This window comes from Gymnogyps californianus, chromosome 5 (genome assembly GCF_018139145.2).
Source record: "Gymnogyps californianus isolate 813 chromosome 5, ASM1813914v2, whole genome shotgun sequence".
Taxonomy (NCBI): Eukaryota; Metazoa; Chordata; class Aves; order Accipitriformes; family Cathartidae; genus Gymnogyps; species Gymnogyps californianus.
Window position 1 is genome coordinate 59108135 of NC_059475.1, and position 18001 is coordinate 59126135.

The 18001-nt window shown below is 41.7% G+C and overlaps 1 protein-coding gene across 3 annotated transcripts in view; it reads left to right on the forward strand.

The window, feature by feature from the left end:
* Window positions 1-993: 993 nt before the first annotated feature.
* DYNC1H1 (dynein cytoplasmic 1 heavy chain 1) overlaps window positions 994-18001 on the forward strand; it is a 49463-nt gene continuing 32455 nt past the window's right edge. For all 3 annotated transcript variants that reach the window (XR_007766527.1, XM_050897735.1, XM_050897734.1), the window contains exons 1-26: window positions 994-1264; window positions 3992-4079; window positions 4684-4857; window positions 5080-5335; window positions 6254-6440; window positions 6620-6891; window positions 7001-7228; window positions 7735-8811; window positions 9097-9276; window positions 9894-10043; window positions 10305-10451; window positions 10587-10727; window positions 10869-11045; window positions 11158-11268; window positions 11351-11470; window positions 11690-11929; window positions 12468-12623; window positions 12995-13108; window positions 13733-13843; window positions 13924-14133; window positions 14541-14687; window positions 14912-15078; window positions 15795-15968; window positions 16714-16879; window positions 16958-17146; window positions 17230-17424. Coding sequence is in view for 2 of the 3 variants with exons in the window: in XM_050897735.1 (XP_050753692.1) it covers window positions 994-1264; window positions 3992-4079; window positions 4684-4857; window positions 5080-5335; window positions 6254-6440; window positions 6620-6891; window positions 7001-7228; window positions 7735-8811; window positions 9097-9276; window positions 9894-10043; window positions 10305-10451; window positions 10587-10727; window positions 10869-11045; window positions 11158-11268; window positions 11351-11470; window positions 11690-11929; window positions 12468-12623; window positions 12995-13108; window positions 13733-13843; window positions 13924-14133; window positions 14541-14687; window positions 14912-15078; window positions 15795-15968; window positions 16714-16879; window positions 16958-17146; window positions 17230-17424 (5448 nt within the window). In the remaining variant the exon portion in view is untranslated. The remainder of the gene's footprint in view (window positions 1265-3991; window positions 4080-4683; window positions 4858-5079; window positions 5336-6253; window positions 6441-6619; window positions 6892-7000; window positions 7229-7734; window positions 8812-9096; window positions 9277-9893; window positions 10044-10304; window positions 10452-10586; window positions 10728-10868; window positions 11046-11157; window positions 11269-11350; window positions 11471-11689; window positions 11930-12467; window positions 12624-12994; window positions 13109-13732; window positions 13844-13923; window positions 14134-14540; window positions 14688-14911; window positions 15079-15794; window positions 15969-16713; window positions 16880-16957; window positions 17147-17229; window positions 17425-18001) is intronic.

Here is an 18001-nt window from a genome sequence, read left to right on the forward strand (position 1 = left end):
GCAGTGAGCTAAACTCATCTAATACCTTGGATCAGTCAAACATATACACTGGGATATGCCAGGCACGTATGTGGCAGCTGTAAAAGAGCTTTTAGGAGTTTTAAAAATGAAATGAGATTCTGAAGGAAAAGTCCCCTTCTCACTGCTGTGCTTCCAGTCCCTCCTCTGTTCTTTATGTCCTATGCTTTTGGGAAACAGCCTCACAAAAGACTGGGATTAATGGATTCATTAAACTGTAAGTAGCAGGGCTAGCTGGATGAGCTGGGTATGTAAAGCGCCCAAGGTAAAAGGGTCGGGGGTTGCTCTTCGCTGAAGAGAAGCCGTGTCTAATCTGCCCCGGATGGTGACAAGCTGGCCTGCTGCTTTGTTCCTGGAAAAATGTCGTTTGTACCACCTGTTCTTATGGCTTCTGGCTTTGTGTTTCACGTGGAATAAACATTTTTCTTCTTTGGACAAATGAGCCCCGGGGCTGCTTTATCTTCCAGGTAACGGGGCGGCAGTAGCAGAACACACCTCACCCGGGCTGCGCTGCCAGGGAGCTGAGGGCAGGGGGCGGCGGCGCGGGGGGGGAGGGCGGCTTTTCCCTTTCCCTTGCCGTTCAGCTACCGCGCCCTCCTTGCAGAAGAAACTACTCGAATAAAACATGCGTTAAATGCGACTGGGGGGGGGGGAGAGGCGGGGAAGCGGCCGCTGCCCGAGCGGGGCTGCAGAGCGGCCGCATTGCCGGGGGGGTGCGGTGCGGTGTGGTGTGGTGTTGCCGCCCTTTTGCCCTCGAACGCCGCCGCGCCGCCTGGAGGCTGCCGGGAGGTGGGCGGAGCCGCGCCAGGACCGGGAGCCGCCCCCTCGGCCCAGCGGCGGGGGGCGTGGCGGACTGCTTTTCCCAGGCTCCCCCGCGGCGGCGAGGCGTCGCTTGCAGCGCGGCGGGCGGGCCAGTGCCGGGGCGGCGGCTGAGCGGGCGGAGCGCGGCGCGCCTCTCGGCGTCCCTGCCTCGGCATGTCCGACTCCGGCGGCGGTGGGGGCGGCGGCCCCGGCGGCGAGGAAGGCGGCATGGAGGTGTCGGGCTCGGCGGTGCAGAACGTGGCCGACGTGTCGGTGCTGCAGAAGCACCTGCGCAAGCTGGTGCCGCTGCTGCTGGAGGACGGCGGCGAAGCCCCGGCGGTGCTGGAGGCGGCGCTGGAGGAGAAGGGCGCCGTGGAGCATATGCGCAAGTTCCTCTCCGACCCGCAGGTCCACACGGTCCTGGTGGAGCGCTCCACCCTCAAAGGTGAGGCGAGAGCCGGGCGGCCGCCGCGCTGTCAAAATGGCGGCGGCGCCCGCCGCTGCCTGCCTCGAGCCGCCGCCCTGCCGCGGGGTGGGAGGGGCGCTCCCCCGCCCGCCACGGGGGCTGCGGGGACTCTCCGCCTCACGCACGGCCCCGGCCGGGGAGGTGCCGGCCTGCCGCACTGCGGGTGCGGCCCGTCTCCGGGGGTAGAGAGGCGCGCTGCCGCCGCGCCGCTCCGCGGGGCTCGGTGTTACGCGAGGGCGGTGGCCGCGGCCGCAAGGGCCTGCCTCAGCGGGCGGATCCCGCGCCGGCTGCCGCCGCCTGGCCCGACCTCCCCCGTTATTCTCAGTGCTCCGGGTCTGGGGCCTGAGCTGACGCCGCTCAGCGGCCTCGGGGCAGAGGCACGGCGGGGCTGTGGGCTGGATGTGGGCGCGGGTGCTTCGTGTGCTGCGACTGTAGCCTGTCCTGGCTGGAAAGGCACCGAAAATGCTTCGTCAGTAGGCTGTAGGCACTTCCTACTGCCGCCTCCTTTCTGCTGGGGAAATGACCTGCTTCATGGCAAGGCAGATAACTGGTCAGAAACAGAACAAAAAAACCCCCAGAACCCTGGAGAAAAAGGGGGGGGGGGGGGGACGACGACACGACACACACACTGAATCAGCCTATAAAAAGCGTTATTCCATGGTTAATTAGCAAGACTCCGAAGTTCATAAATCAAGATGGAGACGTTGCGGTGTCTTTGTTTAGTTAGCAAAACCTGGTGGCCATGCTGCTTGTAAACGGTTCTCGGCAACCTCATCAAATGCTGTGTTAAATACTACAGCTAAGTTGACACTGACTTGAGAAACATCTTTGGTGTTTACATGCTGCTGTTACTGACTCTTATTTATTTCGAAAATGACTTTTATTGTCAACAAATCCGTTGCTAAATAGGCACTTACTGTCACAGAATCCAGCCTAATGAATGATAATAAAATATAACTAGGCTCATTAATAACACAGACCTTTAGTATTAAATGAGACCTACAGTCTGTATATGGCTACATGCCTGCCATTCTGAGCTTGCAAAATTTTAATATTAAACTTCTGGATCTCTACTCCTAGTGTGCTGTTGTTTCAGTCCCTGTAGATGTGTATCAAATCTTAATATAGTCATACTTCATATTGCATTATTTAACATGTCAACAGCCGCAGTGTAAGATACGGGATATATGCCCTGCAGTTGCTGCACACTGAGGGAAACATGAAGAAGGTTCTTCTACTCGTTGTCTATTCACTGTGAACTTAAGATATTGCTTAAAATATCCTATCTTTGTTTATCTTATGCCTATTTCCTCTGATTATTCTCCTTCCCCTTCCAAAGTTTGAGACTTCTTTTTCAGCAGAGATAACAGTAGAATTTTCTAGAGGGGAAAAAAAGAATAACAGTCTTTATGAATTCACGATACAGTGTTTACCAAGATTTAAAGAAAATCTATTGGATGTTAATAGGCTATGCAGATGATTTCTAAATTTCTCTTATGTCTGGCGCATGAGGTTGTTTATCCTTCGTTCAGGTTAGAAGTAATGAAAGATAGTGGTGATCAGTTAGCTCCAGGCTTGTCGCATAGATATTGTTATATATGTATGGTTAAAAACAAATTGAGACACTTATTACGTGTTTTAGAAGCTAAATACTAATTTACTATGAGCAGAAGGCATTTCCATCAATGTCTTCTGGTTTAATAGCAGTTACTTGGGGAGAGTGGATTTTCTGATTGACAGCCAGTCTTCAAACTTAACAGATTCAGAACCTCCAGCAGCATATGGAGATCTTGTTTTCTCTGATACTATTAAAAACAATATTCTTACTGAAACTTGTGCATGGACTAGATAGTATAAAGTAAATTATTGATTACAAATACAATAAAATAGAAGCCATATTTCTGAGTAATGAAAACTGCTATGTGGTATCACTAGATACACAGCCTGCCAACAGCTGTCATACGGGTTCCTGTGGTGTCTAGTGCAGTGCTGTTCTGTGACCAGGCTTCTGGTGCTGGGGATCACGAATGTGACACCCTAAGGCTGTATCTCCTATGAAGGGCCAAATGAAATCAGAGCAGGATGAGAGTCCACTGTCATGTGTCCAGTCAGAGTGTGTCCCCCAACAGGGAGTAACCTTCTGCACCGAAATCACTGCATTGCAGCACAACTGCCTGCATCCCCAGCAATTACATCATCTGTGATACATTGGCTGTGGTAATGCCTGAGTGCTTCCCTTGGCTTGGGTTTTTGTTTTGTTGGGAGTTTTTTTTGTTCAGAGACTTCAATTTCCAAATCACTTTCAAAGAAAAAGTCTGAAAATACAAAGCAACCTTTAAAACAAAAAAGCAACTGTTTAATGTTCTCGCTGAAGTGTAGTTATCCTGGCGGCATATCTCTACAAATAAATGCACATTCTGTATTGCAGAAGGTTTCTCTCTTAAAATGTGAGTTATTGTTTTTTATAGCAAGTTAATTATAAAACATTACAACAACCTAAAAAAGTTAATGGAGTTTTGTTAAAAATCAGTGAACCCACTCTGAATCTGAGGGATATTGCAAAGCTAAATATAACTTAATTTAGTTAATTAAGTTGGTGTAGAAATTAAAGGTTAGAAAATAGTCTGGTAATAGCAGAAGATGGTTGAGAGAGAGTGGCAGATGCCTTAGAAATAAAATATTTCTTACATAGCATATTTTTTGCAGAGGATGTGGGAGATGAAGGAGAAGAGGAAAAAGAGTTCATTTCCTACAGTATCAGCACTGACATTCATTATGGAATAAAATCAAACAGGTGAGTTAGTAAAATGGATCTTGACATTTCTACCCTATGAATGCAAAACCTACACAAGCAGATTTACCTACTTTACCTACAAACGTACCTCCAATTTACCTAGTGTTTCATGCAGTGTTTTTATTTGGGCAGGGCAATAGCTTTTCAAGGTGGAGGCTCTGATAAAACAAGGGTGTATCATGAGGCTGAAAGGAATGGACTTAGGACTTCTAGCTGTGAGGTTAAAGAAACAAATTCTTATTAATTTGGCATACATGCAAATTAACATACACAACTTGGGTTCAATAATCTTTGGTTATGTCTGACTTACATATTTGTCACTTACCTTAATGCATATTTGACTGTGAAGCTTTGTAAGATGTGTGCCTCTTTAGTGTGCCCATACTGCAGAGTCCTTGTTGATAGCTAAGTTTGGCTCATTACTGAAGTATAAAGATGTATTTACTGGAAGACTTGTGTTCAAGTCTCTTAGAAGAAAGATTATAAAGTATGATGATGCAGATTAGCGTTTGACTCCTGTGACCTAAACTTGCAGTTGGATTAAAGCTATTCTTTCACTTAAGTTTTAAATGTTTAGTTGGTAACTCTCTTCTCTGTTCTGCAGCCTGGCATTCATTAAGCGTACACCAGTGATTGATGCCGACAAACCAGTGTCTTCCCAACTGAGAGTACTCACTCTCAGTGAAGATTCTCCCTATGAAACATTACACTCTTTCATTAGCAATGCTGTTGCTCCCTTTTTCAAGTCCTATATCAGAGAATCTGGCAAAGCAGACAGGTAATTCAGTATAAATAATGTACTTCTCTGCTAGTGAATTAAAGTAGGTGTTTAATGAAAAAAATAACAGTGACTGTTCAAGGCAAGTCATGTGAAATTGTTTAAGCACACAGTTGCATATGATGCTGTTGCTGACTCTGGGGAAGTAGTTCAGATGGGTTAAATGTGTTGTGTATGGGTTTTGTTTTAGTTTCTTATAAAGAAACATATCTGCTTTTTCAGGGATGGAGATAAGATGGCTCCTTCGGTCGAGAAAAAGATTGCAGAACTTGAAATGGGCCTCTTGCATCTGCAGCAGAATATTGAAATTCCAGAGATTAGTCTGCCAATTCATGCAACCATTACTAATGTTGCCAAGCAGTGTTATGAACGTGGAGAAAAACCAAAGGTTACAGATTTTGGTGAGAAGGCTGAGGATCCATTATTCCTCAATCAGCTACAATCTGGAGTCAACCGCTGGATTAGAGAGATACAAAAGGTGAAGAAAAAAAAAAACAAAAAACAAACCAAGTACTAGACTATGCCATAAGAACTTCCATGTAGTACTTTGTATCTTCTTCACAGTTCAACTGGTAAAGTACTGCTCCATGCAGGTTACTCTGAGGATCTGAGACCAGTTTTCTGAGTCACCAGACTCTAGTCTAAATTAGACGAAGTCTAATTAGTCTAAATTTGGAGTCTAGTCTAAATTGTTCTGCAAGTAGCTGAGAGCATGACTATTTTACCTCTATTGTAATAGACTCAAGTAACTGGCAGTAACCTTGTGAATTTTGTAACTATTGTTCAAATCTTTACACGAGATTGAGAGAAACAGGTCTTGTCGGTTTGTTTTGTTATTTCCCCAGGTGCATCCACAACCACTTCAGAACAGTTGCTCCAGTCCTATCTTGTAATCTCTTGCACTCCTGCCTCTTACTTTTTGAAAGAACTCTGCTGTTCTTCTGCTGTCACTCAGAAATAACATCTCAGATACTACTCTGGCTTTTTTTCCTCCATGGGCACAGTAAACACCTATTGCTCATGGAACAGTGCTGCCTTTTCTTACTCCAGAGCATAAAACGTTTGTTTTCTTGCCTGGCTCATCTGTCATTGACCAGAATACAGACACTGATCAGGAAAGTGGACAGGTGATCTTTTTAGGCTATGCTGAAGATATTATATGAAGGTCCTAAAACCAACCTTTAGGACCATTGGAATTAAACTTTGACTCTTGTTGCGCTGCAGTTCCTATGCTTCTCACAGAACAAGTGCCACAACTGTCTGAGGTTGGATTATTAAAACCTAGTAGATGTTATGTATTTCAATTCTATTTAGTAATAGAGCAAGTTTTTACAGTTGAAGCATATAAATTAAATGCTTTTCTTCCTCCCTTCTCTTTCTCTCTATTATTTTTAAGGTGACCAAATTAGATCGAGATCCTGCATCAGGCACTGCATTACAGGAGATAAGCTTCTGGTTAAATTTGGAACGGGCTCTGTATCGCATTCAGGAAAAACGTGAAAGTCCAGAAGTTCTTCTGACTCTGGATATTCTAAAACATGGCAAACGTTTTCATGCAACTGTCAGCTTTGATACAGACACAGGTAAAATGTCTGTTCAATAAAACTTTTCACAAATGTCCTACGGAACTTAAGCTGTTATGAAACTTGAACGTTGTGGTACAGAGAACAATGCTGTTTAGAGTAATGTTGGTCTAGTTAAAGCTACAGATTTGATTAATGAAATGAAAAGTTATATTCAAAATCTTTTCTATTACATTTAGGTCTAAAACAGGCTCTGGAAACCGTGAATGACTATAATCCACTGATGAAAGACTTTCCACTGAATGACCTGCTGTCTGCTACTGAGCTGGACAAAATAAGGCAGGCCCTTGTTGCAATATTTACCCATTTGAGAAAAATCAGAAACACAAAATACCCAATCCAAAGGGCATTGCGTTTAGTGGAAGCTATTTCGAGAGATCTGAGCTCTCAGCTACTTAAAGTGTTGGGAACCAGAAAACTGATGCATGTTGCCTATGAAGAGTTTGAAAAGGTATGTTCAAGGTTTTGTGATACTGGTGGCTGTATTTTTGCATTGAATAGTGACTTTCAGGAAGTATTTCATTTGGGAGCTGAAGTTCTTATTCTAAAACTCTCTTCAGGTAATGGTTGCATGCTTTGAAGTATTCCAAACCTGGGATGATGAATATGAGAAGCTACAAGTTCTGCTGAGAGATATTGTGAAAAGAAAAAGGGAAGAGAACCTGAAGATGGTGTGGCGTATCAATCCTGCTCATAGGAAACTCCAAGGTCGTCTTGATCAAATGAGGAAATTCAGGCGTCAGCATGAGCAGCTGAGGGCAGTTATTGTGAGAGTCTTACGACCTCAGGTAATATTCTTGGTTGTTATCAGACAGAAAATCTGTGTGGTTTCTTAAGAGTCTTCAAGAGTGTTCACTGTTGCTTTAAAAAGTTACCAACACAAAACTAATTAACATTGTTTCACTTTCTGCTTCCAAAAACAGTCTAGTTTTGAACCCTTGCTGATAGACTTAGCTTTAATTCTGACGTACCTCACATACTACATGACCATGCTCCTGTGAATAGACACAGCAAGTCCAGACATAACATAGAGGAGATTAATAAATGTGTAAATACTTGAGCTTGGCTAAACCACAGTGGTAAATGAGATTATGCTGCACAGTAGTGGAAGTTTGTAAAGTAACTGTGTTGCCCCAGTGCTAGTGGAACTTAAATCTGAAACATGACTGAAAGTTTTTTAAGGGTTTGGTACTAATTTGTAGATTTTTGCAATGCTTGTTAGAACAGGCTGTGTTTAGCTATTTGTAGGTAAATTTTGAAGCATCCAACTCACTAAACTGTGATTCTAATGCAGGTAACTGCTGTTGCCCAGCAAAATCAAGGAGAGGTACCTGAACCACAGGATATGAAAGTAGCAGAAGTCCTTTTCGATGCTGCAGATGCCAATGCAATTGAAGAAGTCAATCTTGCTTATGAGAATGTTAAGGAAGTAGATGGGTTAGATGTTTCCAAAGAAGGTACAGAAGCCTGGGAGGCAGCAATGAAACGATATGATGAAAGAATTGATAGAGTTGAAACAAGAATAACTGCCCGTTTGAGAGACCAGCTTGGTACAGCAAAGAATGCCAATGAAATGTTCAGAATCTTCTCTCGGTTTAATGCCTTGTTTGTCAGACCTCACATTCGGGGTGCCATTCGTGAATATCAAACACAATTGATCCAGCGCGTAAAAGATGATATTGAGTCTCTTCATGACAAATTTAAAGTACAATACCCACAGAGTCAAGCTTGTAAAATGAGTCATGTTCGTGACTTGCCTCCTGTGTCTGGGTCTATAATTTGGGCAAAACAGATTGACAGACAGCTCACCGCTTACATGAAGCGTGTTGAGGATGTCCTTGGCAAAGGTTGGGAGAACCATGTAGAAGGTCAGAAGCTAAAGCAGGATGGAGATAGCTTTCGTATGAAGCTCAACACTCAGGAGATCTTTGATGACTGGGCAAGAAAAGTTCAGCAACGCAATCTTGGTGTGTCTGGTCGTATTTTCACCATTGAAAGCACCCGTGTTAGAGGTCGAACTGGAAATGTCCTGAAACTGAAAGTCAACTTCCTCCCAGAAATAATTACACTTTCAAAAGAAGTCCGAAACCTGAAGTGGCTTGGTTTCCGTGTTCCATTAGCAATTGTCAACAAAGCTCACCAAGCAAACCAGCTCTATCCATTTGCTATTTCTCTCATTGAAAGTGTCCGTACATATGAACGAACATGTGAGAAAGTAGAAGAACGTAATACTATCTCACTTCTGGTTGCTGGCCTGAAGAAAGAGGTGCAGGCTTTGATTGCAGAAGGAATTGCACTCGTGTGGGAATCATACAAACTTGATCCGTATGTACAGCGCTTAGCCGAGACTGTCTTCAGTTTCCAAGAAAAGGTTTGTTTTATCTTTCAAATTCTGCAAAATTTTTACATTTATACTTCAGTTACGTGTGGTTAACCAAAAGTGGAATTGGGTAGCTGATGACCTATTCTGTAGCTCTTTGGATAAGTAGCTGATTGAGTTGGCACAAATTGGCCAGCTGAATGGATCTTTTAGTACTAAAAGCGATAGACTTGCTGCATCTAAATAGAGAGGAGTGACTAACCATTACTGCATAACTATTGTTGCCTCTATCTAACCTGTCAAACTAAACATCCAATTTTTCCTAAACCATTTCAGGTGGATGATCTGCTCATTATTGAAGAGAAAATAGACCTGGAAGTGAGATCGTTGGAAACATGCATGTATGATCACAAGACTTTCTCTGAAATATTGAACAGGGTTCAGAAAGCTGTGGATGACTTAAATCTTCATTCATATTCAAATTTGCCAATCTGGGTCAATAAGTTGGATATGGAGGTAGGTTTGAGATCAAGGAGTAGTATATATTTAAAGGAAACACTTCAATCGCGTGCAAAATGTTTTTTGATTATATTCTTCATAGTCACCTAGGGAAAATTCTGTCTCCCCATTCTCTGAAAATTTCAGTGCGTTTTCGGTATGCAGAAGATGCAAGACCTGTTTGGTTTTAGCTGTTGACTTTTGGGATCAATTAATTCAAGGGGAGTTTTGTCCTTTGAAGAAAAAAGTTTGATACAGCTTGACTGCCTAGAAGGTGCTGGGGAGCGAGGTGGATAAAGGGTGGTGAAAACTTACTATGCCGGTAGCAAAGACTTACTGCCTTCATATTGTTTTGTTCTGCCTCTTGAGTTAAGTTTCAGGTTACTGGACACTAGGCCAACTTCAAAGCAGTTAAAATTGTTTAATTCCATTGAAATCCATGAGGACAGGAGAAGCTTTGAACTGATGCTCAGTGAAAATTTGCCAAAACCTTTAAACCTCTTTAATGACTTAGTAAAGGAGTATTTGGCTCTTTAAGGCACTATAGTGTGCCTGGTGTCAGAATATATCAATAGTGGGGATCTTTATGCAGTGAACATGCAGCTTTTTCCTCTAATGTGGCTTATTTTCTTTAGATTGAAAGAATCCTGGGTGTTCGTTTGCAAGCTGGACTGAGGGCCTGGACCCAAGTTCTTCTTGGACAAGCAGATGACAAAGCAGAAGTTGACATGGATACAGACGCTCCTCAAGTGAGCCATAAGCCCGGTGGCGAACCCAAGATCAAAGTAAGTTTTGTTGTGGGGGGGTTTTTTGTTTGTTTTTGGTTTTTTTCCTTACTGTCAATTACTTGATGCAAGAATTATATCTAAGGCTTATATGGGAGATAAATATTTCTTCTGCATCTGGTTTTGGAGGAATACTTGCCTCGTCCCATTTAAGTGCAAGCTGATTTTTCAAAAGTGTTTGCTACTTCTTGAAGTCCAAAATTCTTGTCTACATGGAGTAGTGTTTGCCAGTAAAACTGAGTGTGTTTACTGTTTCTGCAGAACATTGTACATGAACTAAGAATAACCAACCAGGTGATATACTTGAATCCACCAATTGAAGAGTGTAGATACAAACTTTATCAAGAAATGTTTTCTTGGAAGATGGTAATCCTGTCGCTACCAAGAATTCAAAGTCAGAGATATCAGGTAAGTGTAATGAAGCTGTATCTAAGTCTGAGAAATTATTTTCACTTTGCAATTAATTGCGCTCGATATCTTATTGTGTTGCTCTAGGACTGAATCTGAGTGCCCTAGAAATTAATGTATAATTGTGGTTCTTAGGTCGGAGTGCATTATGAGCTGTCTGAGGAAGAGAAATTCTATCGTAATGCATTGACAAGGATGCCTGATGGCCCTGCGGCTCTAGAGGAGTCGTACTCTGCTGTCATGGGAATTGTGACTGAAGTGGAGCAGTATGTCAAGGTAGGAGGCTGGCACCACATAATGCTACAGCGAAAATGCACATGGACTTTTCTCTCAGTTTTCCTGGGGGTTGGAGGGACACATGTCTTTCGAAATATGCTGGAGAAGTTCTGAACGTTGTTTGTGAAATACCTCAATTAGGTTTGGCTGCAGTACCAGTGTCTGTGGGATATGCAGGCTGAAAACATATACAACCGTCTTGGAGAAGACCTGAATAAGTGGCAAGCCCTTTTAGTTCAGATAAGAAAGGCAAGAGGAACATTCGACAATGCAGAAACCAGAAAGGAATTTGGACCTGTTGTCATAGACTATGGCAAGGTAAGAAATTGTAGTTATTGTTTGTGATAAATGCATTGATTTTCAGAATGGGTGTATAACAGAAAATAGCAAGGCCGACAAATTAATATTATGTAATTTTATTCAATTGTAGGTACAATCAAAGGTAAACTTGAAGTATGACTCCTGGCACAAGGAAGTGCTCAGCAAATTTGGCCAAATGCTTGGTCAGAATATGACAGAGTTTCATTCACAAATTTCTAAGGTAAGACAAGTCCAAATTCCAGTTTTTCACTTTCAGATCAATTATTCTAGACTTCTAAAACACTGATTTGTGCCCCAAACAGTCCCGTCAAGAACTGGAGCAGCATTCAGTGGACACTGCCAGCACATCAGATGCAGTGACGTTCATCACGTACGTGCAGTCCTTGAAACGTAAAATCAAGCAGTTTGAAAAGCAAGTTGAGGTATGTTGTCTTGCTAATGATTCTTACTTCTGGAAATATCAGGCTTAGCTCTTAAGGTGCAGCTTCATGATGTTCAAGTTCTCTTGAGAACAGACTTGAACTTCATATCCTGAGGAATCCTGTGAACTATAGTGAGTGCTTGTTAAAATATGTTGAGTATTTAGCCTTGCAACTTAAGTTAGTTTTATCTTTTTAACTTACAACCACTGTCTCTTGTAGCTTTATCGTAATGGTCAGCGCTTGCTTGAGAAACAAAGGTTCCAGTTTCCATCCTCTTGGCTGTACATTGACAACATTGAAGGAGAATGGGGTGCCTTTAATGACATCATGCGTAGAAAGGATTCTGCCATTCAACAACAAGTAGCAAATTTGCAGATGAAGATAGTTCAAGAGGATCGTGCAGTGGAGAGCCGAACAACTGACTTGCTAACAGACTGGGAGAAAACAAAGCCCGTAACAGTAAGTAGTGATGATTAATACTCATTCAGCAAATGAGGTAGATTCTCCGCATTCAATCAGAAGTAGGCAGTTTATTTTTATGCTTTTTTGCAGTTTTTCATTTTAGATGATGGTAAAAGTCTTTTTGAGGGTTCTATAATACTTGCCAATGTGTTGATTTTTGGAGGGGGGGGTAGCAGAGGGAAATTTACCCTTCAAATGTAGACCTCCGTTAGGTGCAAAAAGCAAGATTACTTCAGTTACTAATAAAGCTTTGGCTGAAACAAGGGATATGTCAGAGGTGTGTATGTAGGAGGATTCAGAAGCAAGCTGCTTTTTTACTTTCTCTCCCCCCCCCAAGTGATATTTAGTAAAGCCAAAAACTGCATGTAAAAGTGGGGTGAGACTTATTCTGGATTAGTATGTAGCCTTATTGTCAGCAAACTGAAAATGGAAAAATAATGAGACAAACCAACATTTAGTATTTAGTCCTTGCTTTTAACTTGGCTTCAGCTTGATTGTAGGCTTTTTGGATTAACGTATCCTGTGCAAACTTTAGGGAAACCTGCGTCCAGAAGAGGCTCTTCAAGCTCTTACCATTTACGAAGGAAAATTTGGTAGGCTGAAGGATGATCGTGAGAAGTGTGCAAAGGCCAAGGAAGCTCTGGAACTAACAGATACAGGACTACTGAGTGGCAGTGAAGAGCGTGTCCAGGTACAACCTGCTCACACAACTTCGTGTCGGTTTCAGATAAAAAAAATTTCAGTTCCATCTCTCTCTCTCTTAAGAGAGTGACTTGTAGCCTGCAATGTACTAGTGTCAAGACACAATCTCAACACTCGTTCAGTTCTAGCCTTAAGAGATTGTCTGTGATCTCTTCCTTGACTGTCTTAGTCTTGTGAAGCTATTATGTGACCTGAGATGCGAAAATCGTATCTGGGTCACTTGCTGTTGCAGTTCTGTTGAATTGGCAAGCTATCTGAAGGATTTTGACATGTTAAAAGTATTCTGTTTAACTCCCCCATGCTAATGACTTTGGAGAAATTGGGAATAACTGCTGATGTTTGATACATTCTTTACTATAGGTAGCCCTTGAAGAGTTGCAGGATCTCAAAGGCGTCTGGTCTGAACTCTCTAAGGTCTGGGAACAGATTGATCAAATGAAGGAACAACCCTGGGTTTCAGTACAGCCTCGCAAGGTACTTCACTTCTGTATACATAAACAATGTAACTATCGCAAATATATGCAAATTAGAAATTAGACCTCTTGAGATAGACATGCTCAATTGTCATATTCCAGATTGTTTTCAGTGTTTAGGTACCTTTTTCAGTATCTTGTGAGCATGTTTCTTCTCATGCTAAGCTAAAAAAAATGCACAGGGTTTGTCACAACTTAAGTAATCTTGTAGGGGATTTATGCAATTCCAGTAGTTTTGAAATTGAGATTGGACTGCATCTACAGAGAAGAAACTGTGCTGTTTTTAAATAGGCTGTTGGACCGCATTAGGGAAACTTAATTATATGGTTGGATGAACAGCATCAGTTTTAGTTCAATGCTCAGGATGTAGAGAGCAGTAGGAACACTAAGCCATAAACTGTGACAATACTATGTCATAAATCTTAATCAGAAGAATAAAATTACATTCTCAGCTACAGAGTAACCACATCTTATGCAAATATGTATAACACTAAAAGAGCTGTACTGTCGATAATATCTTATTAGCGAGAGGTTTCTATAAAAATATATAGACAACTTTAAACTTGTACAACTATGTGCACAGCACTTGCAGAGAAAGATTTCATTGCTTTTATGTTACTGACAGCTTCGACAAAACTTAGATGGTCTGCTGAACCAACTGAAAAACTTCCCTGCCCGCTTACGACAGTATGCCTCCTATGAGTATGTTCAGAGACTTCTGAAGGGCTACATGAAGGTAAGCTGTACTCATTTCTATAATGCATATATTTTATAGTTCAAGTTCAAGGATGTAACTTGCTTTCTTGTCTTCTGTAGATAAACATGTTAGTTATTGAACTGAAATCTGAGGCACTTAAAGATCGTCACTGGAAACAGCTGATGAAGAGGCTTCACGTTAACTGGGTTGTCTCAGAATTGACCCTGGGTCAGATCTGGGATGTCGATTTACAGAGAAATGAAGCAATCGTCAAAGATGTACTGCTTGTGGCTCAGGGAGAGATGGCTTTGGAAGAGTTCTTGAAACAGGCTAGTATCAGCTCTTGTATGTATGCACATATTAGCAAATCAAAGGCTTGCTGTCGGGTGGTTGACATTTGTGTAGTAAACTTGTCAATCTAAGCTGTTGATACAAGTGCTGAGACTCCATGGAACACTCCTGTTTTGGGAAGCAGCGTAAAGCTATGTAAGCTTCCTCTGATGAGACTTGCATTATTTGGGAAAAGCAGTCCTTGATAATGACAGCAAAGATCCGACCTTGTTTAAGTTTTACCTAACTGCATCATATTCTCAATATTTTTAACAAAAGCTTGAGCATAAACCCAGAATCCTTGGCTAAAAAAAGTAAAATCTGATTACTGTAATACATTTCTACTTGGTAACTATGTTGGAGCAGAAATGATTGATATCATATCTTAAACATTTTTTTTCTTCAGATAAGAGAAGTGTGGAACACTTATGAGCTGGACTTGGTCAATTACCAGAATAAATGTCGTTTGATTCGTGGATGGGATGACCTTTTCAACAAAGTAAAAGAGCACATTAACAGCGTGTCCGCTATGAAGCTATCGCCATACTACAAGGTAAAATGGAGAACAAAGCTAAAGAATCTTCATTTAATTCTGCCGCCTTCTGTTGTTTAGTTTATATATTTGTCAGCAGGGACTATATTCACTATTTAACTTGACAGACAATTAATTGCATATGCATACTTTGTAACTCCTAGACAACTTTTTCCACTAATAATTATTAGCAGTCAAACTCCTGATGCTATTAAAATGAATATAATGCAGCGTTTAAACTTTAGGTGTTTGAGGAAGATGCCCTTAGCTGGGAAGATAAGCTGAACCGTATCATGGCACTCTTTGATGTCTGGATAGATGTCCAAAGGCGATGGGTCTACCTGGAGGGTATCTTTACTGGTAGTGCAGACATCAAGCACTTGCTGCCTGTGGAGACCCAGCGGTTCCAGAGGTAACTTTTTAATTGCTTTGTTCTTTTCTTGCCTCCCTTGGGGCACCATGTGGACAGGGCTGCAACTTCATGACTTCGGTGTAGTACTCTCTAAGTTGAAATACTAACTATATTCTTACCTGGTCCTGCTGGATTACAGCCCTGCTGTAGATGTAAGTTCATCAAGCAAACAAATACGGTAAGAGGTGCATGTAGACAACTATGACAGAAAAAGGTTTATAATAAACAGGCTGATGTACAATTTTTAGAAGATAATTAGGATTCAGGTGTTTCTTCTTGCTAGTTCCAGTCACCTACCTCAAGGATTTTTCTGGCATTGTGGCTGCAAGAAGCAGGCTGATTTCTGTTGCCACAGCCTTTAGTCTCATCCTTCAAACGTCGTTTTCTTCCTCTGCTTTAAGTTGCTCTGGTCATCCTTATTCATTCCGCACACTTCTAGTCAGATCAAAGAATCAGATGATGCATCTCTTCAGGAAATGAAGAAAAGTAGACCTTCAGGAGTGGAATTGATAGATTGAACATTGCAAAGAAGTTAGATTTTTGTTGTTGTGGACATGAGGTAGATGAAGAGCTATTTGGGGAATTTAGCCTTGTGTTCCGTAGGACAGCTGCAACAATTAGAGAGGCAGTGGTCATTTAGAGACAAATAACTTTGGTGTTCTGCAGGCCTGTGGTTACTGAGTTTGCACTAATGTACTGTGTTATTTTACTTGCAGCATCAGCACTGAATTTTTGGCACTCATGAAAAAGGTGTCCAAATCTCCACTTGTGATGGATGTTCTTAACATTCAGGGTGTGCAGAGGTCATTAGAGAGACTGGCAGACTTGCTTGGGAAGATACAGAAGGCACTGGGAGAATACTTGGAAAGGGAGAGGTCCTCTTTCCCTCGGTAAGAAGTTGACTTTAGTTGACTCTTGAAGTAAAGTGACTTGATGTTTCTGTGCAGGAATTGGTGTACTGTTCTGTAAAGCCTCTGCCAATTTTTATGTATTGCATATATATAAGACGTTACGACCACTTAAATCTGTGTTGTCTAAATACAGAATTTGGTTATAGCCACTTCTCAGGAAGTGGGACTAAAACTTTACTTACTTACTCATCTGTGGCTGTTTGTAGGATTCAGATGTTGCTTAAGGAGCCATTGCAGCTGATTTCTGTAAACTTACAGGTTCTATTTTGAACTGCTTAATTCTGGCATTTGATTGAAGGACAGTGTCTAAACTGTCACAATCCAGTATTTAAGTCATTGGTTCTGACTTACCTGTAGTCCTCAACTAGTTTGTCACTTAGCATGAGAGAGTAAGGGTGAGGGAGGTACTGAGTGGGAGTTCTCCCTGCCTAATAGACTTAATTCAATCCCAAGCTCTACTGTGGGTATTTCAGGGATGGCTAGGTAAAGAAAACGATCCACGGTATGGAGCATGTATACACTTTTGTGTGGTACAGACCACATGAACTGAGGCTTAATCTTGGAACTGAAGTATAACTTCTAGGAAATTTATGGTTCATGCACTCTTGCAGTGTTGGGGAAATGAGTGTCAATTACTCCCGTATAGTAGCCATCTATGAAGCATAAATAAATTAAAAGTGATAGTTGGAGTTCTGATATAGATCTAATTTTATGTAATTATTAGGTTTTATTTTGTTGGTGATGAAGACTTACTTGAAATCATTGGAAACAGCAAAAATGTTGCTAAGCTGCAGAAACACTTCAAGAAGATGTTTGCTGGCGTTTCTAGCATTATTCTCAATGAAGATAATTCTGTGGTTCTTGGGATATCCTCACGTGAAGGAGAGGAGGTATAGCTGCAGTGTTTCTTTTTAAATAAAATTCTGAAAATAAGTGAATGTGGGCTGACTTAAACCTAATTCTTGCAGGTGCTGTTCAAAACACCTGTCTCCATCACAGAACATCCCAAGATCAATGAGTGGCTCACTCTTGTTGAAAAAGAAATGAGAGTGACCCTTGCTAAATTGCTTGCAGAATCTGTTACTGAAGTAGAAATCTTTGGAAAAGCAACTTCAATTGATCCAGCAGTCTACATCTCTTGGATTGACAAATACCAGGTATCAATATGGAACACTTAAGCATACTGCAGCTTGGTTACTTCAGTGAGGAAAACTATCTGATGAGGATTTTTGTTACACAGGCTCAGCTTGTTGTCCTGTCAGCCCAGATTGCGTGGTCGGAGAATGTTGAGTCAGCCCTCAGTGGTATGGGTGGAGTTGGAGACAACAGTCCTCTCCACTCTGTGCTTGCTAATGTTGAGGTCACACTCAATGTCCTGGCAGACTCTGTGCTGATGGAGCAGCCACCTCTTCGCAGAAGGAAACTGGAGCACTTGGTAAGTAAAAACCTCCTTTCCTCTTCTGGATTCGCAGGTGAGGATTTTTAAAAGTTTAATGAAAAGATTGATTAGTCTAAGACTTATTTTTCCTCTAGGAAAAAGTTTCATGCAATTTAAGCAACTACATCAAGCCCCAATCCTGTAGGTGGTGGTAGTTTTTCACTCTAGACAGCTTAATGCATGATAGCATATTATAGACTAGCTCACTGAATTAATCTTCAAACTAGCTCTTCCAAATATGAAAGTTACTGATTTCTTCTTTCAAATGTAAAATATCTCATTAAGCTGCTTATTATTGTAATTATTATATGCTTTTGTTTGTAGATAAGGATGGGGGCGGGGGGGAGTTAAAATCGTCCTGGGTTATTTCTGTAGATTTTGAGAGGGAAATATCTGGTCTGTTTTAGGAGTACTTGTCTTCATAGTTTCTGGCAAGTAAAATATCTAGTTCAGTAGTGTAATGGATTAACAGACTAACTGGACCAGAGTGCTGTGCTGAAAGCTAGGGAAGTCCTTAACAAGAGCAGTCAACATTGTTAGTTTTGTCTTTGTAGCAACAGATTTTAAGGCAGAG